This window comes from Salmo salar, chromosome 24, assembly GCF_965601325.2.
Source record: "Salmo salar chromosome 24, fSalSal1, whole genome shotgun sequence".
Classification (NCBI taxonomy): Eukaryota; Metazoa; Chordata; class Actinopteri; order Salmoniformes; family Salmonidae; genus Salmo; species Salmo salar.
In genome coordinates this window covers 16,194,726-16,217,967 of record NC_138314.1, presented here as the reverse complement: position 1 = coordinate 16,217,967, position 23,242 = coordinate 16,194,726, and the positions used below count along the sequence as shown (strand labels likewise).

General features: G+C 45.8%; 1 protein-coding gene across 9 annotated transcripts in view; it reads right to left on the bottom strand.

Moving 5' to 3' along the window:
• The window catches only part of LOC106585037 (ceramide transfer protein), a 37,596-nt gene that overhangs the window by 13,746 nt on the left and 608 nt on the right, over positions 1 to 23,242 (bottom strand). For 5 of the 9 annotated variants that reach the window (XM_045707079.2, XM_045707083.2, XM_045707081.2 and 2 more), the window contains exons 2-3: positions 19,512 to 19,646; positions 10,025 to 10,141 (exon numbers count right to left, since the gene is read on the bottom strand). In XM_045707079.2, coding sequence (XP_045563035.1) covers positions 10,025 to 10,141; positions 19,512 to 19,646 — 252 coding nt within the window. Of the gene's footprint in view, positions 1 to 10,024; positions 10,142 to 19,511; positions 19,647 to 21,255; positions 21,777 to 23,242 lie in introns of those variants that run through there. The other 4 variants (XM_045707085.2, XM_045707084.2, XM_045707086.2 and 1 more) reach the window with 4 other exon arrangements.

Genomic DNA, 23,242 nt, shown 5'->3' with positions numbered 1-23,242 from the left:
GTCTGACAAAGACAACTTGCCTCTAATTTACTTGCGTTTGCGGCAGAGTGAGCAGCTGCTGGTGGGAAGTCAAAACTGTCCAACTCCTTGGAGAAGCTTGCGATGAGCATCAGCCTCCTTACTTTGTGCTCAAGGCGGCACAATCTGGAGGCCATCTGTTTTGGAGAAAGAAGCCCCTCTCGGCGGGCACACTGGAAATGGGGATAGGCCTAATGAACACAATCTTTGCCAAAGTTGCCGTGTCGGGTAAACACAGCTGAAGCCCCTTATGACAACCTCAAGTCTTCTACGTGAGGAGAAATAGAAAAACACTCATTTCCAAGCAGCTTGAGGATTTATTAGCCTATGAAGTATATTTGTCTTTGAAGTTGGAGCACATTGACTGATATTTCAGTTGCAAAGGATATCTTCCAGACAATTTGGCCGGGAAAAAAATTGTACTTAAAAAACAGAAAAATCGGCTTTTCATATTTATTCTCTTACATTTACCGGCTAATGGAAACCCTGGTTTGGAGGCCTATAGGAGGCTTGTCCAGGTGCATTGTATGCCTTGACGAGGAAGATATGACACACCTCAAGTTTTTCCTGTTTGTACCACTTTCAACGGTCACCAACCAGTCGATCCGTTACACTAATCAACAGTCAGGATGTAACATGTTAACACCTGTTCTGACTGGAGACTAGAGCACAGTTCAGCTCGGTGGAGTGAGGAGCAGAATAATGGCACTTTCCTTCAACAGTACTTAATTCCTCTCTGCTGTGATGTTAAGTCCTCTTCTGCTCTGCTCCCAACCCCTTGTTTGTTTGTGAAAAGCACAAGGTCAGTCAGCCAGAGTAGAACACCCCATTAGCTATTTTAGGGGTTAATTGCCTTGCTCAAGGGCACAACGACAGGAGATGGTAACCTGCAGTACATGGGATCTGAAAGCAGCAGCCTTCCGCTTGCAACTTCATCTTCCGCTTGTTTGTATTTCTTGGCCCTGGACTTGAACCAGCAACCTTCCGGCTACTGGTTGGCCTCTCACTCATTACCAGCATGTGTCACAAGCGCATGTAACAGCAGCGAACACATTCATCTGATGGAATCTACAGGAAGGTGACAGACAGGGGAGCAACATGTAGCCTGACTGACGTGCAGACCCACATGATAAACAGTGAGAGGAGTCAGTTGCTTTTGCCAGACAAAGCAACGGCTACATAACAGAAGGGAGGAAAAAAATATCGAACTCAGGAAGTTGGTCTACAGGTGTTGGAGGCCGTTCCAGACATTACTATCAGCCGTCCTCCCCTCAGCAGCCTCCTGTGGAATGCACATCCCCATGTTCACAGAGAAGTCCATCATCAATCTTATGAGGATGTCCTTTGATCGGAGTGAAATGGCGTACCGTGACTGAATGAGAGTAAACAATAGGCCTAACTATTCAAAAGCACTAATCTCCATTTGTCCTTTATGTCCTATTCCACTATGCCCGAGTTTGGTCCAGGAAGTAGTAGCACGTTACAGGTATAATCCATAGAAAGGTCAGATAGTAACAGAAAGATGACAGACAGGGCCATACCACTGGAACATTGGTTACATAATGGTGTATTATAGTTTTATACAGCATTAAAATTCACTTCTACTGAAACTTCTACTGAGAGAAAAACCCTGTGTAAAACAAACGCTAGGAGCTAGGCATTCAGTATTCCCTTATCCACATTTATCTATGATATTTACAATTAGCCTTACACAGCTCTACAAAATTGACATAAAAAGCACAGACATAAGAAGGCCTTCTCTCAACAATAAACCCATTCAGTTTCAATACTAGTTTTGCGTCAACCACAGCCCTCCCCCTTTACACGATGACTATACACACAGGGACCAATGAGACAATGTGCTTGATAATGAGGAGTAGCATGCAGCAGGCTAGCATAGCATGCCAACACCAATTTACAGTCAGTCCGTGGTGAATCATACAAGCTAGTAGCTGTGGCTAGCGCGCTAGCATGCTAACATCAGACAGTAAGTGCATGTGAAGAAGAGAGGAGACCGTTTTGGATCTGAAGCAGCCATCATGCTGACAAAGCTCCATTGAAGTTATTGATTGATTGATTGATTGATTTGCTGGCAGCATGCTATCCATCGTGCTAAAGGCAAGCCCACCATTCTGCCATTCCAGCAGCCAAAGCAGAACAGGACTCTTCTGCTGCAGTAGTCCTCCCGGCCGGCCGGCCTCATCACGGCCTCTGCACCTTCCCACAACACTCCCACTCCACCCGAGTCCTGCTATTCCCACAACGCTCCCACTCCACCCGAGTCCTGCTATTCCCACAACACTCCCACTCCACCCGAGTCCTGCTATTCCCACAACACTCCCACTCCACCCGAGTCCTGCTATTCCCACAACGCTCCCACTCCACCCGAGTCCTGCTATTCCCACAACGCTCCCACTCCACCCGAGTCCTGCTATTCCCACAACACTCCCACTCCACCCGAGTCCTGCTATTCCCACAACACTCCCACTCCACCCGAGTCCTGCTATTCCCACAACACTCCCACTCCACCCGAGTCCTGCTATTCCCACAACGCTCCCACTCCACCCGAGTCCTGCTATTCCCACAACACTCCCACTCCACCCGAGTCCTGCTATTCCCACAACACTCCCACTCCACCCGAGTCCTGCTATTCCCACAACACTCCCACTCCACCCGAGTCCTGCTATTCCCACAACACTCCCACTCCACCCGAGTCCTGCTATTCCCACAACACTCCCACTCCACCCGAGTCCTGCTATTCCCACAACACTCCCACTCCACCCGAGTCCTGCTATTCCCACAACGCTCCCACTCCACCCGAGTCCTGCTATTCCCACAACGCTCCCACTCCACCCGAGTCCTGCTATTCCCAGGATGTAATCCAGAATTCCCAGACAGTGCCCTGCAGACAGGTCTCACTGTGGCAGAGAGAGGAAGAGGAGGAAGAGATGAAGATGAGAAAAGCAGCAGCAGCAGCAGCTCACCTCATGGAGCAGGAACAAAGGAATAGGAGAGGGGGGGGGGGGCTCAACGACCAGTTGTTCCTGAGGAGGAGCGGACTAAAAAGAGGAGCGAGGCGCTGGTTTCTCCTGCTTGATCAGCGGACAGAGAGAGAGAGAGGAGCGAGAGCAGAGAGAGACCAGCCGTGCCCAGATTGTGTATGAGTGAAAGAGGAGCAGAATCGTTCAAACACACCAGGGTTTCCCATTAGCCGGCTTTTGGGCGTAAAAAAAAGATTAAGTTGATAAATAAAAAATAAATAAAATTAAAATAATTTCAAAAATGCTTTTTAGCCTATTTATTGATGGAAATACATTTGACTGGTCATGCTTAAATCGGCCTCTAGGTTCATTTGCATTATTTAGTGGAATGAAGTTGGCACGTGTACAGTATACTAGCTATGCATCTTATTTATCACACCCGTACAGCATGTATGGGGCGGCAGAGCGTTGGACTAGTAACCGAAAGGTTGCAAGATCGAATCCCCGAGCAGACAAGGTAAAATCTGTCGTTCTGCCCCTGAACAAGGCAGTTAACCCAGTGTTCCTAGGACGTCATTGAAAATAAGAATGTGTTCTTAACTGCCTTGCCTCGTTAAAAAAAAGGTTAAATAAAAAATGTAGCCTTTTGAGTGGAAAACCTGTCAGACAGCATCTCAAAACAGCAAATGCACAGGGAAAGGAAGGCAGGCTTCATCGCCGCGTCACATGCCAATTTGCAATGAGCTGGAGGCAGTATGCATTTTGAAAACGTACTTAAAATAGTTTGAAACCTTTTTACTACATACATATTTTACTACATATTATAAAAGGCATGTCTTAACTTGCTTCAAAAGTAGCCAAGCCAAAAATCAGCCCGTAGGCACAATCCCAGTCATATTAGCAACCCATGCTAGTTGCTGCATATTACATCTCCCCTCTTTCTAAAACTATGATGGATATTTGCATCTTTGTCACACGAAACCGTTCGCAGGTGCAGTGCGCTTTTGACAAGGTATTTTCCAGTTAATTGCATTGATGGAACGGACATTTGCATGTAGCCTACTGAAGTACAGCTCATTGCAGTTCTTCTAACGTTAACAAATAACATTTTAAAGCTAAACGTTCTGATCTGTTCTATCAGACAGTTTTTAATTGTATCCTAGGACTACTGGTTGTATGAATCTGTGATCCATCATTCCACAACTGTCCCAGAAGCTGTTTGGAATAGGTCATTTCTTTGTCGACAAGCTGACCAATAGAATAAATCAACTATTCTACCATGGGGGAATAGTAGATTTACATTGGCTAGTGATTCTGCTGTTTGTTATTGGTCTTGTTGGCTGAGGAAAAGTCCACGGACAGTTATTCTAACATTCTCAAAGTGCACATCAGAATTCGGTAAGGACCACACGTCGCTGCATCCTCAACTTGTATGTTCTGTTAATATGAATGACCACCATCTAAACGTGATTCCTGTCATTCTGAGCATCGTAGGTGGACAACCTAATAAGGTTACGCATTCAATGCATATGGTCTGGTCAATTAAAAATGCTGCCGGTAAAATGTCCAGTGCCACATTTTCCTACCGCCCTGAAACACACTGCGTCTAAGGACAATCACACCACACACTGACATGAGAATCCTTCTCTTCTTCCTGCTGCTGCTTGCACCACTGAACAGCATTCATCTATGCCGAAAGCTAGTGTGTGTGGACTGAGGGTTAGTGAGGTACGGCTATAAGAGGGTGTGTGTGTGTGTGTGTGTGTGTGTGTGTGTGTGTGTGTGTGTGTGTGTGTGTGTGTGTGTGTGTGTGTGTGTGTGTGTCAAAAGCAGGTTGTTAGCAGGGCGGGGTGAGAACAGCAGCATCCACCTGGAGCTCAGTCTTCTCCCCTCCCCTCCCCTCCCTCCAACTACAAGTCTCCTCCCCTCCCCTCCCCTCCCTCCAACTACAAGTCTTCTCCCCTCCCCTCCCTCCAACTACAAGTCTTCCCCCCCTCCAACTACAAGTCTTCTCCCCCTCCAACTACAAGTCTTCTCCCCCTCCAACTACAAGTCTTCTCCCCCTCCAACTACAAGTCTTCCCTCTCTCCCACTACAAGTCTTCCCTCTCTCCCACTACAAGTCTTCTCCCCTTCCCTCCCCCCCACTACAAGTCTTCTCCCCTTCCCTCCCTCCCACTACAAGTCTTCCCCCCTCCCCTCCCTCCAACTACAAGTCTTCTCCCCCTCGCCTCCCTCCAACTACAAGTCTTCTCCCCCTCCCCTCCCTCCAACTACAAGTCTTCTCCCCCTCCAACTACAAGTCTTCCCTCTCTCCCACTACAAGTCTTCTCCCCTTCCCTCCCCCCCACTACAAGTCTTCTCCCCTTCCCTCCCTCCCACTACAAGTCTTCTCCCCTTCCCTCCCTCCCACTACAAGTCTTCTCCCCTTCCCTCCCTCCCACTACAAGTCTTCTCCCCTTCCCTCCCTCCCACTACAAGTCTTCTCCCCTTCCCTCCCTCCCACTACAAGTCTTCTCCCCTTCCCTCCCTCCCACTACAAGTCTTCTCCCCTTCCCTCCCTCCCACTACAAGTCTTCTCCCCTTCCCTCCCTCCCACTACAAGTCTTCTCCCCTTCCCTCCCTCCCACTACAAGTCTTCTCCCCTTCCCTCCCTCCAACTACAAGTCTTCTCCCCCTCGCCTCCCTCCAACTACAAGTCTTCTCCCCCTCGCCTCCCTCCAACTACAAGTCTTCTCCCCCTCCCCTCCCTCCAACTACAAGTCTTCTCCCCCTCCCCTCCCTCCAACTACAAGTCTTCTCCCCCTCCCCTCCCTCCAACTACAAGTCTTCTCCCCCTCCCCTCCCTCCAACTACAAGTCTTCTCCCCCTCCCCTCCCTCCAACTACAAGTCTTCTCCCCCTCCCCTCCCTCCAACTACAAGTCTTCTCCCCCTCCCCTCCCCCAACTACAAGTCTTCTCCCCTCCCCTCCCCTCCCTCCAACTACAAGTCTTCTCCCCTCCCCTCCCCTCCCTCCAACTACAAGTCTTCTCCCCTCCCCTCCCCTCCCTCCAACTACAAGTCTTCTCCCCCTCCCCTCCCTCCAACTACAAGTCTTCTCCCCTCCCCTCCCTCCAACTACAAGTCTTCTCCCCTCCCCTCCCCTCCCTCCAACTACAAGTCTTCTCCCCTCCCCTCCCCTCCCTCCAACTACAAGTCTTCTCCCCTCCCCTCCCCTCCCTCCAACTACAAGTCTTCTCCCCTCCCCTCCCCTCCCTCCAACTACAAGTCTTCTCCCCTCCCCTCCCCTCCCTCCAACTACAAGTCTTCTCCCCTCCCCTCCCCTCCCTCCAACTACAAGTCTTCTCCCCTCCCCTCCCCTCCCTCCAACTACAAGTCTTCTCCCCTCCCCTCCCCTCCCTCCAACTACAAGTCTTCTCCCCTCCCCTCCCCTCCCTCCAACTACAAGTCTTCTCCCCTCCCCTCCCCTCCCTCCAACAACAAGTCTTCTCCCCTCCCCTCCCTCCAACAACAAGTCTTCTCCCCTTCCCTCCCTCCAACAACAAGTCTTCTCCCCTTCCCTCCCTCCAACAACAAGTCTTCTCCCCTTCCCTCCCTCCAACAACAAGTCTTCTCCCCTTCCCTCCCTCCAACAACAAGTCTTCTCCCCTTCCCTCCCTCCAACAACAAGTCTTCTCCCCTTCCCTCCCTCCAACAACAAGTCTTCTCCCCTCCCCTCCCTCCAACAACAAGTCTTCTCCCCTTCCCTCCCTCCAACAACAAGTCTTCTCCCCTTCCCTCCCTCCAACAACAAGTCTTCTCCCCTTCCCTCCCTCCAACAACAAGTCTTCTCCCCTTCCCTCCCTCCAACAACAAGTCTTCTCCCCTTCCCTCCCTCCAACAACAAGTCTTCTCCCCTTCCCTCCCTCCAACAACAAGTCTTCTCCCCTTCCCTCCCTCCAACAACAAGTCTTCTCCCCTTCCCTCCCTCCAACAACAAGTCTTCTCCCCTTCCCTCCCTCCAACAACAAGTCTTCTCCCCTTCCCTCCCTCCAACAACAAGTCTTCTCCCCTTCCCTCCCTCCAACAACAAGTCTTCTCCCCTTCCCTCCCTCCAACAACAAGTCTTCTCCCCTTCCCTCCCTCCAACAACAAGTCTTCTCCCCTTCCCTCCCTCCAACAACAAGTCTTCTCCCCTTCCCTCTGTCTTTCTCCTTCTTTCCAGTTTGCTTGTTATGCTTCCTCTGGGGCAGGACTGTGCAAACCACCAGTCTAGAGGGGTGTGGAGTCTCCCCACCCTTTCCACCCCCTATCCAGTGCCTGCAAATGGAATAGTCCTGTCTGAGCCTAGCAGTGCTTTCACTAAGTGTAGTGTTGACGGTACCTCTTGATATCTGCGATTGTGTCGGATGGCTGACTACAACACATGCATTATTCATCAAGAGCTGCAATTCAGAGTAGTTCTCTCACGTCACCCCGCTCCTCCGCTCTCTCCACTGGCTTCCAGTTGAAGCTCGCATCCGCTACAAGACCATGGTGATTGCCTACGGAGCTGTGAGGGGAACGGCACCTCCATACCTTCAGGCTCTGATCAGGCCCTACACCCAAACAAGGGCACTGCGTTCATCCACCTCTGGCCTGCTGGCCCCCCTACCTCTGAGGAAACACTGTTCCCGCTCAGCCCAGTCAAAACTGTTCGCTGCTCTGGCACCCCAATGGTGGAACAAGCTCCCTCACGACGCCAGGACAGCGGAGTCAATCACCACCTTCCGGAGACACCTGAAACCCCACCTCTTTAAGGAATACCTAGGATAGGATAAAGTAATCCTTCTAACCCCCCCCCCCCCCCCCCTAAAAGATTTAGATGCACTATTGTAAAGTGGTTGTTCCACTGGATATCATAAGGTGAATGCACCATTTTGTAAGTCGCTTTGGATAAGAGCGTCTGCTAAATGACTTAAATGTAAATGTAAAACAGCTGTCCAGGAACACACAGCTTTACTGCTACGCAAATGAGGTGTCCTTGGTGTTGTCGGTCACTACGGACTTTTCAAAGCTGACATCAACACTTGTTCTTCCCAGAACGCAAATTAAAAGTGCTTAAAAAAAACCTTGTCGACCAAATGGAAAGATGCGACCAGAATAGTTGAACGATGTCCATGTTAACAACTAAGAAAAGGTACAGGCCCTAGAAGTCCAGTCAAATGAATGACTCAACCCAACTCTTCTATTGAAGTACTGTGGTGTGATACAACATGACTCACAGGGACAATGACTGTAGGTCATTTAGTTAGTCATCATCCCAAATGACTCGTGTCACCACTTCCAAGGCGCTCCCGCAAAGCAAACACCTCGTATTCGCCCCCACCCACCCAGACGCTGACACAGCGCAACATCCCTTTTCAAATAGCCGTCTAGTCTCTTCTGCTTCAATATATTACTAATCTTCTGTGTCCGTGGGGTGATGTAGAGTGCAGCATAAACTACACCCAGGAGCTGTCTGAAATCTGGATCAATATCGCCACACTGAACCATCACCACACACACCACAAGAGAGTCAAACGTCCATGGAAGTCCACATGCAAGTTCCTGTTAGGTCAGTAGGTGGCAGTGCAAACACATGTCCACTCCTGCAGTGGGTATGGCTGAGTGAGTGGGTTAAAGACTCTGCATGGTAAATCGAGTTCTGCAGTGGCCATACAGAATTTACTGAGATACGGCCTCTGCAGAAGTCTGGGCATTTAAACCTCTTGCGCTTCACTGAGCAGAGCGGTTGTGAAGGAAGTGAGTTTGTGTTTATACAGGACCTCCCGCCCTCACCTACCGTCAATCAATCACGTCGATGCGAAACTATACAGAGCGATACGGAGCCCTCTGAATTGTTACAAAGTTTGGGAGGCGCGCGGCTGCGCGCGATGAATTACGGAGCTCAATTTGGCCTCCGGAAGCTCAGCAATTGCGTCACACCCTCCATACTCCGACCACATTTTCGGATCAAGCAAGTCAGTTAAGAACAAATTCTTAATTACAATGACGGCCTACCCCGCCAAACCCGGACGACGCTGGGCCAATTGTGTGCCGCCCTATGGGACTCCTGATCACGGCCGGCTGCGATACAGCCTGGATTCGAACCAGGGTGTCTGTAGTGACGCCTCCAGCACTGAGATGCAGTGCCTCAGACCGCTGCTCCACTCGGGTGCCTAAATTGGCTTCACTTCACAGTGGAGAGACGTGTTACTGCTACTTCGCTGTCGGCACCAACCTGAGGTCTCTGCTCCTTCCTGAGACTTCAAGAGAAACTCCTTAAACAGACCAAAAGGTAGGTAGATACAAGGTCAAGGACTAGATTGAATTGAATGGATTCTTGGTAGTCTACGTTTGAAGTTGTGATTCTTTCAATTTGGCCATGTGGAGGGCACTGCTGGACTGAACCCCGTACAGTCCTCTCCTGTCCTAACCAGGAGAGATCCCTTCACACAGACAGTGTTGAATGTGTCAGCCTGTGGAGTGTCTGGTCTCTGCCCATATGCAGCACAAGTTAGTGGTAGGACAGTTTGTCAGCGATGGGACTCACCCCATCAGTGTGTGAACAGCCCCCCCCCCCCCTCCCCTTGGCCACTCCCAAGATTCCCAGCATTCCCAGGATGATGGGATGTGACCACCCCACATTTCCTGACTCCACTCCCTCACAGAAATACCAGGCCCTTCTCTTGTTCCGTTCTAAAATCAACCCCTAGGCTAGTACATTCTACCCCCAGTACCAGTCAACCCCACTTATTGTGTAGATATGAAATTATTGGACAAGTAACACAGTGAAAAATTCCGTCTGGAGCAACAAGGACCGTATAGACGCTACGGTGTATTACCATCTAACCTGCTCAGATCAACAGGAAGTAGTGGCGTTTCAAACAGAGCGTCTGCCCACCGCCACCTCACTGATGGATACCAGAGCTACACTCCCTAGACATGTCAGCGGAGGTCAGTCCCAGCCCCAGCACATGCCAAGGGGAATACCTCAGTTCTAAGGACAGATTCTTTAGTCTTACCTTGTGTAATTCGATGGAGTCAATCCATCTGAGCCGGTGCTTTGGGTCCTCTGCCCGTAGGTACCACACACTGTCGTTCACACTGATGTCAATACGACACTCATCAAACTCATGGGGCTGCAGAGAGAGACAGACAGAGAGGAGACACATGAGTGACAATACTTACACTAGGAGACATCAAACCCTACAGCAGAAATGAGTGAAAAGTGAAGTGTCTCTACCATTACCAGGTTAAAACAAACGAGTGGTCAATAGCATGTCAAACGATATGTTCCCTCTTTCAGATTAGTCAAAAACAGCCAACAATAGACTTTATTATTATGCCTGTCACCGAGTTGTCGTCCTGGGAATGTTCCAAATCACCATGTCGGAGGAATGTGGTTCTGACACATATGGATTCCATATAGAGAATGTTCTAGAACTCAATAAAAAGGGCTGTAATTACAACCTGATGTCTAATGTCTCCTGCATTCCTCACGGAACCAGGGTTCTCTCATCCCTGTCCTCCTCCCCGATCCCCAGCCCACCCCTGTCCTCCTCCCCGATCCCCAGCCCATCCCTGTCCTCCTCCCCGATCCCCAGCCCACCCCTGGCCAGCTCCAAGCACATGCACCAGGAAGTCCATAGCTTTCTTTGGGATAGGGTCCGTTCTCCGTTTTCTAAATTACAGCTCCTCCAATAGAAACGGCTCGCTGATGTTGCCCTTGTTTTAATCAACTTGACTAATTAAGCTCCCCGTTTTATTTTCTGTAACCTTTGTCGACAAACTGCAGTGCCCCCATACCACATTCTCTAGAACACACATGTAATTCCCACATAATTTAACAACATTGCATTTAGCTTTTTAAAATCACATTTTCTGCGCTAAACTACAATGACCATAATCCATTGTGCGCCCGCTTACTAGTCTGGAGTAGACACAGACCTCGTTGACGCAGAGAGAGATCGTGCGAGAGGGATAGAAATAAGTTGCTTTGCGAGGCATCTCTACCTGAAAATACATGATCTAAAGACAATGTGATTGACAGTTGGTATTCAGCAGACATAAAAAGTAGGCTATATTTACTTTGAAGAAAGCACAGACCGCAGCTCTATAGAGATGACTTGGAATAAACTAATAAAGTCATCGAATTAAACAAATAGAATTTAGACAACTGAAATATTTGATGAAAGTAATGATGGTTAATAAGTGATAGTCATTAATAGGCCTGAACTACAATCATGACTTTTATTAATTGTTTTATTCTGTGTTGTTACAGCATTCAGCCCACATAATGCATTTAATGTCTCTTTCCCCCGAAATCAAAAACAGTGATTCTTTTTTAATAAACAAACCGAAAACGACCTCAAAAAGCACTAAATCGATCAGCACTACTGTATTTTTGGGGAGGGCCCCGTAAGTAAACATTTCCCTGTTAGTCTACACCTGTTGTTTATGAAGCATGTGACAAATATCCATTTTATTTGACTTCTCCACCCTACTCCTATCAAGCATTCCTTTAAGAACTCTTATCTGTGTGACTCATAGGAAGCATTAAGTCCACTGGCACAAGGCTGTATCAGACACGGCCCATAAAGCCTGGACGTCTCTCCTTTAAAAGTGTTCCTTCCCCAGCAGCACAGTGTGCTGCTATCCATTTCTCTGTGAGTGTGTATGTGCGTGTGTGTGTGTGTGTGTGGAGAGATCTGATTTAGAACACCGCAGCCAACGCTAGTTGCTACGCTTGCTGGTTCTTAGGTTTTGAAAACGTTGTTAGTATTGTTGACATGATCAATAGTAGTTTATAGCAGCATTAACAACTCTCTAATGTGAAATGATTTTACGTTGTACTTGAATATAAAAAGTAACAGAGAATACAAAACACAATTCATTTCTGGGAGAAAAATAAAATAAAACAGATACTGCATGAAAAGAGCTTTGCTAGAAGCACAAGATACTGAACAACTGCAGAAGAGATGTCAGAGAGCGATGTGTAAACAGTAGCCTGCATGACACAGCAGGAGGTTGAGCCATAGCCAGAAGCACAATCATCTAACTGTTGCATTTCCCTGCACAAATATCTACCATGTGCGTGAGGTGAGCGTACTGTACCGAGTCTATGGTGTACGGCCTAACTGTGAAGCCGGCTTCTACTGAGCAAGGTATTAACCGATGGATTGTTTCCGCATTCCTCAGACTTCACATACCACTGATAGAGGAGTCCGTCAACAGAGAGCTCAGGCTTTGGGATATTTGGAAAAAGGCTTCCGTTTCTCTGATATTTTATTTTATTTAACTAGGCAAGTCAGTTAAGAACAAAATTCTTATTTACAATGACGGCCTACCAAAACGCAAAAGGGATAAAAAAAAATTACAAATGTAAATGTATAAATATAGGACAAAACACACATCACAACACTACAAGAGAGACCTAAGACGACATAGCAAGGCAGAAACGCATGACAACACAGCATGGTAGCAGCACAAAAACCTGGTACAAACATTATTGGGCACAGACAACAGCACAAAGGGCAAGAAGGTAGAGACAACAATACATCACACAAAGCAGCCACCACTGTCAGTAAGTGTGTCCATGATTGAGTTATTGAATGAAGAGATTGAGATAAAACTGTCCCGTTTGAGTGTTTGGTTTGTTGCAGCTCGTTCCAGTCAGGAATGTGTTTGCTTTGGGGACCTTTAACAGAATGTGACTGGCCGAGCAGGTGTTGTATGTGGAGAATGAGGGCTGCAGGAGATATCTCAGATAGGGGGGAGTGAGGCCTAAGAGGGTTTTATAAATAAGCATCAACCAGTGGGTCTTGCGACAGGTTCCTCAGATGACCAGTTTACAGAGTGGTATAGAGTGCAGTGATGTGTCCTATAAGGAGCATTGGTGGCAAGTCTGATGGCCGAACGGTAAAGAACATCTAGCCGCTCGAGAGCACCCTTACCTGCCGATCGATAAATTATGTCTCTAATCTAGCATGGGTAGGATGGTCATCTGAATCAGGGTTAGTTTGGTAGCTGGGGTGAAAGAGGAGCAATTACGATAGAGGAAACCAAGTCTAGATTTAAATGTGCTGAGAGAAGGACAGTGTACCGTCTAGCCATGCTCCCAAGTACTTGTATGAGGTGACTACCTCAAGCTCTAAACCCTCAGGAGGTAGTAATCACACCGGTGGGGAGAGGGGCATTCTTCTTACCAAACCACATGACCTTTGTTTTGGAGGTGTTCAGAACAAGGGTAGAGAAAGCTTGTTGGAGAGCATTTATCACAAAATCTGGGGAGGGGCCAGCTGAGTATAAAACTATACTCTGCATATAAATGGATGAGAGAGCTTCCTACTGCCTGAGCTATGTTGTTGATGTAAATTGAGAAGAGCATGGGGCCTAGGATTGAGCCTTGGGGTACTCCCTTGGTGACAGGCTGCTGCTGAGACAGCAGATTTTTTTACATTATACACTACACACTCTTTGAGAGAGGTAGTTAGCAAACCAGGCCAAAGACCCCTCAGAGACACCAATATTACTTAGCCGGCCCACAAGAATGGAACGGTCTACCGTATCAAAAGCTTTCAAAACACTATGTAAACATTCACAAGGCCGCAGGGCCAGACGGATTACCAGGACATGCGCTGACCAGATGGCCTTCCGGATAGCCTGAGTGCACTTATTTCTCATTTGCCTGAACGAGAGCCATGCGTGTGCCAAGCCTTTCTCCAAATGGAATTCTTAAGGTGGAGTAACTCTGTAAGATCAGGGATCGAACCAGGGGCTGAACCTGTTTTTAATTCTCATTTTCTTTATGGGGGGTGTTTGTTAACAATACCACTGAAAATATAAAAAAAGAAAGTCCTAGCATCTTCGACAGAGGGGACCAAGCTGATTCTATACCATTTCACAGAGGCCAGTTCATGAAGGAAGGCTTGCTCATTAAAGTTTTTTAGCAAGAGTCTATGACAAATCAGGACAGGTCGTTTTACTGAGAAGCCATTACGGACACAGGTTCTAAAACAGTGATCACTAAGGTCATTACAGAAAACACCAGACTGATACCCATCAGGATTATTTGTGAGGATAACATCAAGAAGAGTAGCCTTTTCTGGGTATTTGGAGTCATACCTTGTGGGATTGGTAATAATCTGATAAGATTTAGGGAGTCCCATTGCTTTAGGACTTGGTTGGGTGGTTTAAGCATGTCTCAGTTTAGGTCACCTAGCAGGAAAAATTTAGAAGGGGCCAGGAGAGAGCTTAGGGCAGGTAGGGTACAGGCCGGTGCTGATGGAGGACAATAGCAGCCAGCAACAGTCAACAAAGAGCTATTTGAAAGTTTAATACTTAAAATCAGCAAATCAAATTGTTTGGGGACAGACTTGGTGGAGACAACCGAGCACTGAAGGTGATCCTTGGTAAAGATTGCCACTCCCCCACCTTTGGAAGATCTGTCTTGCCGAGAAAGGTTATAACCAGAATGGTTATCAGTATTCAAAACACTCTTCCTTAACCACAACCAACACATCTGGATTAGAACTGTGAACCCACACTTTCAATTGATCCATTTTAGGTAATAAGCTTCTAGGTGTTAACGTGCAGAAACCCAGGCTTTTACGAGAGCATAAATTAGTGAAGCAGATATCAAAGCACAAGTCAGAATTGGAGCCAGCAACAGAGGATGGGCCAGGGAGTACATGCACATTTCTAGATATCATCAGCACGGCATAGTACAGGGAGAGCTCTGCAGTGCTGATTTATGACATCTGAATGTGCATCAGATGGCAACAAGATCATATTGTACAGCAATTTCATCAGGTTACATGAATACAAAGCCAGCGAGAGGTGGTTAGAATAGGATGGGAGGCCAAAAGTCTGTAACCAATAGAGAGTCAGAGTCCCGAGTGTGAAGCATGCAGGAGTCATATCCCTTTAATATCATATCACTTTAACACTAAAACGTTTTTCCGGCAACTTCTTTCCAGATTTTCCTTATTTATTTATTTAATTTGACCTTTATTTAACCAGGTAGGGCAGTTGAGAACAAGTTCTCATTTACAACAGTGACCTGGCCAAGATAAAGCAGTGTGACACAAACAACACAGAGTTACACATAAACAAACGTAGAGTCAATAACACAAAAGAAATATACCTTTTATCTGAAAGGGACTGCCAGTATCAAAGCCAAAACTTTCATTTACGCCTAACGACGTAGTAATCATCTCGTAAACGTCTGCCTGCGGCCTAGTATGAAACGTAGCCGTAATGCTGAGGCGGCATTGGCACGCACTACGCTCTTAAACTCACTGGTTGCTCGGCAGTGCCAGTTAACCATCCTCCTGCCAGTGCTAAACTTTGCAAGGCATGTCACTTCTCCCATCTCTTCACATAGCCCACCACTAAGCATGCATGTTGTCTTAAGCACAACTGGATGGATCCATATAGAATTCATGTGGGATTAAAAATCAATGAATGATGAAAATATTGGAATAAAGTAGGTTAACACAATTGAAGGCATGTATCAAATTATTGCTTAATGAAATTCCCAAAGTCATCCAATCTTTGTAACACATTTTAAGCAATAGCCTACCCACGTGTGGTGAACTAGATCATTTCAGCACCGTTTTGATTGAGACAACGCCACCGCACCGCTTTGAGACAAGGGTGGGGACTCATCTTGATAAATCAATCAATGTCGGATTTGTGTTTTCACTTCATCTCTGTTTGGATATTGGTTAGGCTACAGTCAGGCTGGGAAAATGTTAGCTAAATGGAGGTGAGTGCTGCCCATGAACATCTTGTCTAATCGGTTCATTTATTACAACATTTTCACAGCATGTAGTTTAACAATTAGATTATTTTGCTCTTCACTCGCAGTCGCTTAGTAGCCTAGGCCTACTCCCGACCAAAAGCCTGACTTGTCTCAATCAATGTGATTTTGATTCACTGAATCTCTGTCTGTATAGGCTATTTGGTTTCTGGCTGGACAAATACGTGGAGGTGGTATAGCTCATCTATTGGTTTGCTCATCCATCAATGATCAGAAACATTTAGCGTGCAATAATGTAGCCTAAATCAACTGTAGGCCTATTATTTTGCTTGATCGCGTATAGGCAACTCCAAAAGCCACGGAGCATGTGAAATATGAATACGAGACTCACATATTAAAAAAATATATATTTTTAAAAGGATTGCTATTCTTTTCTAAAAATCGGTTACTTTGAATGTAAGACCCTACGCCCACTCCCTAAAAGTAGAGTGAGGGTAGGAAAGAGATGAAACGTGGATAAAAACAAAATGTGGCCTCTGTTTCCAAATATAATTTTTTGTTTTTTACATAACAGTGGTTCCACACGTTTCCGTGACAAGTTGTGTGGGAAAATATGATTTGTATTTTGTTATATTCCATTACATTGTTACTACAAAACATATGTGTTTTAACTGTGATATCTTGTCTGTTTAATGAACTATTGATACATTCATTTGGTGATAACATAATTCAACTCAAAATATGCCATTCTACTGTTTTGAAAATACTTTGTCGTATGCTTCTTAGGACCTGCCTAAACAAATTATTAATGACGTATATTCAATGGATTGACTAAAATATAGGACCACCCACATCTGCACAACACTACTAGTCACCAGCATACTGCTACAGTATGTACACGGGAGGTAGAAACGGCGTATGCAGGCAAAATGTGGTAAAAAAATGGGCTTGTTTGTAAGGGGGTCATAAACATTGCCCTATTATTTTTTTACATGCAAAATACTGTAAATCCTGAGTCTTGTTGTTTCCTTCATTACTACAGACAATGCCAGCGACTGGGTGGGTGTGCTGCTAGTATTAAAACCTTGTAGTCCTCGGAGTTGCATTTACCTAGAGAAAAGGAACTAATGCTCTCTCAAGAGCACAAAGACACCTTTGCAACCTCCTTCAAACTGCACACAGACATAAAAAATGGTATCCACGAGTTAATCTGACACTGGGGAAGTAGATACAGGGCTTCATTACCAAAATCCCGAAGTATCCCTTTAAGGGAAGTTGCAACATCCCATATTGTAGTGTTGATCCGATTTGATCCTTTAATCATATTGCACAAATAGCAGTAATAGCATTTGTTTGACCTCTGTACTGAACCATGGTATTTTCAGAGAACCAATGTAATGTTTAACCAGGGTGTTGGATTTCAGCTTATCTGACCAACAGGAGGCCAGCCTGAGGGAAATAAAGGGTCAAATGGCAAGAAACAGAAGCTGTTCCGTAAATGATAAGAGTCCAAATGTGGATGTGTCCAGTATGGGTGACACAATAGAGAATGACATTTCCCACAGAACGAATACCCCTTTTCCAGCAAAATCCACCATTTGTCCGCCCAGATACAGAAATCCCTCCCTAGAAACATACTGCAGATCGGTGGGAAAAGGTGTCTCCGATTCTGAATAAGAAATGAGAATACAGAGTCTACAATAACCTCCCTAAAGAACAGAGACGAGCGTTGGACGATTTAAAGAGAAATGATTCCACTTTAATAGTGTTGACGAGGGCAGAGCTGTGGTGTCGTTAAACTGTGATGACTATGCGAATGAGAGTCGGGGACAATTCAACACCACTACTTTCTATCAGAAATTGTCACGTGACCCCACACCACTGTTCAAAGCTGAGATTCACTGCGAGCTGAAGTCTGTTGGAAAGCGGAGAAATTATGCAAAAAGAATGCGAGTTCATGAAAGTAGACAATCCAATCATGAGCGTTATTCACGCCTCAACAAAAATCCACAAACTATTGGATAAGCCACCAGGGAGACCTACTGTGGCTTGTTTGATGTTGAATCCGTGTATACTAATATCCCCTATCAGGGAAGCCTGGAAGCCATGGCACACTGTCTTCGTCAACGACCCACTGGCACACTCCCCAGCACTAACTGGATTGTTCAACTGGCTGAGACTGTTCTGACAAATAATGTTCATGCAACAGAAGGAAACTGCTATGGGTAGTAAAATGGCACCGAATTATGCCAAACTGTATGTGGGGTTGTTTGAGAAGGTGATTTTCAGCCCTAACAATCTATTCCTGCGCCATTTATCAGACTCTAGAAAGGCTTCCTTGATGATGTATTCCTTTTATTCCAGGGCACAGCAGAGGAACCATCGATTCCACTCCATCAATACAAGCAGTGAGCATCTGAAATTCACCCTCACCTTTGATGCGCATGAAACAAGTTCTTGACATTTTGATTAAGAGGGAGGACGGTGGCTTTAGCGCGGACCTATACAGGAAGCCGACGGACAGGAATTCCCTGTTACACGGGGACAGCTTCCACAAGAAAATGTGATATAACTGATCAAGTGTATTTGTGGTCTACGCCATGTAGGGAAAAAGGAAACTCTGAAAACAAGGACAGCAGAACACACGAGTAATATCAGGACTCTTGACCAGAGAACCCTGGTGGCTGGGCATTTCATGGCGGCTCGTCACAACATTAGCTCTCTGAGATACATTGGTATCACACATGTTAATACTCCGAGTAGGAGGGGAAATACTGATCATCTATTATTGAGAAGAGAATTGTATTGGATTCAGCGTTTGTGTACCATGTCTCCTAGAGGTCTGAACCAAGAGTTTGATATCAGACCGTTTCTGACATGAATATGTCACTCTGATTCGCCTTGCCTTCCAGGTCTCCTAATCGGTCATTTTGTAAATATATATTATTTTCTGGAAGTAGTACATGTCCCCAACTCATCGATATCCTATTTAGAGATACACAAATTGCTTTCACACCCACCATGAGTCATGTCCGCAATGATCATGTGAGGTGACATGTATATTTTGGGATGTGAACACTCGCTTTGTTCGACCTGAGAAAGACCAGTTTCTGATGGAAACGTTGTCAATAAAGCAGTGAATTGGGAGCTTCAACAGTGCGCGGGCCTTCTTCATTTTTACTAGTATTCTTTATTAGCCAAGCACCTATGTTTTTAAGGATGTGCATGTGACCACACACTTTTCTATAGAAGAAACTGAAGCATGGCATACAAAGGCTAACAGTATGTGGCCAAAGATTACATTTCAAGACGGAATCAGGATTTCAGTTGCCTAATAAAGGACTATGTACACGTGTTTACTAATGGGTCTCCTTGTAGTGTCAGTATGCCCTTGTCTGATAAAATACTGCTCTCTATCCCCTACTGTGCACTAACAGCCTCATTACTGGTTAATGTTTAGCTCTCTGGGGCAGAGAAAATTGGACCCAAGGAATGACAAGTTATTGCTCAAAGTAATGACAGAGAACATCCTAACATTGTCTGAGTTTTAGGCAAGCATTTCACTAGCATATTTTCACCTAATCTTTAAAACCAGTAGAACTGGACCGAGATACTATAATGAGATAACCTTCCCTTTCTCTGCTGGTATGATGGAAATCATGAAGTCCATTTTGTTGTGACAGGTGCCATAATAATGTGCCAAAACGCTGCTTCCTGAGAGGAAATAAACCTCGACTCTAACTTACTGTGATGACCGCCTTGCTGAGACACAGAGAGCCCCTGCAGCCGTACTCCCGCTCATCTTCTGACTTATAGTAGCTCAGAGTGTTGTTCTTCAACACTACCCACCGGTCCTGCCATCCATGAATGTAGTTTGTCCACTGTCAACAAACAAAGGCAGATAGTCAAGCCTACAATTCTACTAGCAGTGCAATTACAGTAGGAAGGAGGTAATGTAGTTAGTTTCACACTTAAGTTTCAAATCACTAAAGATGATGCTTAGTTTAATGAATTTCCCAATTAACTTAGAGAACTGGGTGTTTGTGGCCCACAAAGATGCCATACAAAGCAACTGGGCCCACCTTGTTATGAGTGGCTGGAGCAGTTTGTTTGTGGTACCCATTGTCTGATAGGTGGCCTAATTGAGATTGATCAAACATGATCAAACATTATCAACCATTGTCCACAATAAGGAAGTGTCCACCACAGGGAAGTGTACAACAATTGACTATCAATCACAACTCATACACCGGTTTGAGTGCTTTGAATCAAAAGCTAGCAGCTAGCCATCTACACTGAACCAAAAATATAAATGCAATACGCAAAAATTTCAAAGATTTTACTGAGTTCCAGTTCATATAAGGAAATCAGTCAAATGAAATAAATAATTTAGGCCCTAATCTATGGATTTCACATGACTGGGAATATTGATATGCATCTGTTGGTCACCGATACCTTTAAAAAAAATGTAGGGGCGTGGATCAGAAAACCAGTCAGTATCCGGTGTGACCACCATTTGCCTCATGCAGCGCAAGAAATCCCCTGCCCATAGAGTTGATCAAACTTGATTGTGGCCTGTGGAATGTTGTCCCATCCTTTTCAATGGCTGTGTGAAGTTGCTGGATATTGACGGGAACTGGAATGCGCTGTCGTACATCGATCCAGAGCATCCCAAACATGCTCAAACATGTCTGGTGAGTATCCAGGAACTGGGACATTTTCAGCTTCCAGGAATTGTGTACAAATCCTTGCAACACTGTGCATTATCATGCTGAAACATGAGTTTATGGCGACGGATGGATGGCAAGACATGGAGCCTAAGGATCACATCACGGTATTCGGTATCCATAGCTCATGACTGCCCATTCCATAAACACCCCCGCAAACCATGAGGCACTCTGTTCAAAGTTGACATCCGAAAACCGCTCGCCCACACGACGCAAAACACGTGGTCTGCGATTGTAAGGCCTGTTGGTCGTACTGCAAATTCTCTAAAAAGAATTTGGAGGCGGCTTAGAGAAATGAACACTCAATTCTTTGGCAACAGCTCATGGACATTCCTACAGTCAGCATGCCAATTGCACGCTCCCTCAACTTGATACATCTGTGGCATTGTCTGGTGTCACAAAACTGCACATTTTAGAGTGGCTGTTTGTCCCCAGCATAAGGTGCACCTGTGTAATGATCATGTTTATCAGCTTCTTGATATGCCACACCTGTAAAGTGGATAGATTATCTTGGCAAAGGAGAAATGCTCACTAACAGAGATGTAAACAAATTTGTGCACAACATTTGAGAGAAAGCTTTTTGTGCATATGGAACATTTCTGGGATCTTTTATTTCAGCTCATGAAACATGGGACCAACACTTTACAGGTTGCGTTTTTGTTCAGTGTAGTTATTCTAGTTGTATCCCAGCCGTGTTTTTGAGAGGATCATGCCCTCATTAGCCATTTGAATAAAGATTCATCGTTTGTTTTGTAGGACTTACCTTGCTTAGGACGCCACCGAGTTCAACAGGATGCCCAGATTCGGGTTCCACATCTTCATCGGAGCCCGACGAGTTCGAACTCTTCTCCGACATTTAGCAACCAAGTCGTTGGGTAACGTTAGCTAGGTAGAGGCTGGCGTTTACCACGAGAAAACTAAAATACACAAATTGATAAGACGTGGCCAAGCGAGTGTTGCCAAATCGATAAGACAGCAAACGTTGTAGCAAAACATGAGACAATCAGGAGTGGCTTGCTTAGCTGTCGTAGCTAGTTAAGACTGGCATGCATTCTAAATTCACAATTTCTTGCGGGATGTGTGTTTCAATAAGCAACACGACGTAACGTTTGATAGAAATAGGCTCTGCAATGCAGTTAGCTGGCTAGAAATCCAGTCATAATGCAGCAGACAAAATAGTCCTTCTGTTCAAATGCGCCATATCCTCAACGATCAAATACACAGAGCGCTAATCCTTTCAGATGGCTCAGAACTACGATCGCTAACTAGCTACCCCGCTAGCGCCCTCTGGCGGACCTTGGGACGACCATAGAGATGTATAGATTTCGCTTTTGTAGTATTTGTCCCGTTAGTTTGTTTCAAGTTTTAATGTCACATGCACATGTACAGTGAAATGCCTTTCTTGCAAGCTCTAACACCAACAATGCAGTAATCAATTAAAATCTAATAACAAGGTAGAACAAAAACACATACGATATAAAATAAAAACACAATAAAGTAAGCATACCATATACAGGGTCAGTTCCAGAACCATATTTACAATGTGTAGGGATACTGGATCGATAGAGGTACATAAGTATAGGGGAAGGGTGACTAGGCATCAGGATATACACTCCATGACCAAAAGTATGTGGACACCTGCTCGTCAAACATTCCAATTCATCCCAAAGGTGTTCGATGAGGTTGAGGTCAAGGCTCTGCGCAGGCCAGTCAAGTTCTTCCATACTGATCTCGACAAACCATTTCTGTATGGACCTCACTTTGTGCATGAGGGGATTGTCATGCTGAAAGAGGAAAGTGCCTTCCCCAAACTGTTGCCACAAAGTTGGAAGCACAGAAACGTCTAGAATGTCATTGTATGCTGTAGTGTTAAGATTTCCCTTCACTGGAACTGAGGGGTCTAACCCAAACCATTATTCCTCCTCCACCAAATTTTACAGTTGGCACTATGCATAGGGACAGATTTGTCCGTCGGACTGCCAGATGGTGAAGGGGGATTTATCACTCCAGAGAACACGTTTCCACTGCTCCAGAGTCCAATGGCGGCGAGCTTTGCACCACTCCAGCCCACTCTTGGCATTGCGCATGGGGATCTTAGGCTTGTGTCGGCTGCTCAGCCATGGAAACCCATTTCACGAAGCTCCTGACTAACAGGTCTTGTGTTGACGTTGCTTCCAGAGAGAGTTTGGAACTCGGTAGTGAGTGTTGCAACCGAGGACAGACGATTTTTACGTGCTACGCGCTTCAGCACTTGGCGGTTCCGTTCTGTGAGCTTGTGTGGCCTACCACTTTGCGGCTGAGCCATGGTTGCTCCTAGACATTTCCACTTCACAATAACAGCATATACAGTTGACCAGGTAGCGCCAGCAGGGCATACATTTCACGAACTGACTTGTTGGAAAGGTGGCATCCAGTGGAGGCTGCTGAAGGGATGACGGCTCATAATAATGGCTGGAATGGAATCAAATACATGGAAACCAAATGTTTGTCTATGGAGATTGTATGGCTGTGTGCTCAATTTTATACACCTGTCAGCAACGGGTTTGGCTGAAATAGCCGAATCTACTAATTTGAAGGGGTGTCCACATACTTTTGTATATATAGTATATGATAAACAGAGTTGCAGTAGCGTATATGATGATTGTATGTGAGTAGTCAGTAGAAATGTATGTGCATATTATGTGTGTGTGAGCAAATTATGGTGTTAGTGTGTTGGAGTATCCATGTGCGTAGTTTGTAGGGCCCTGTGA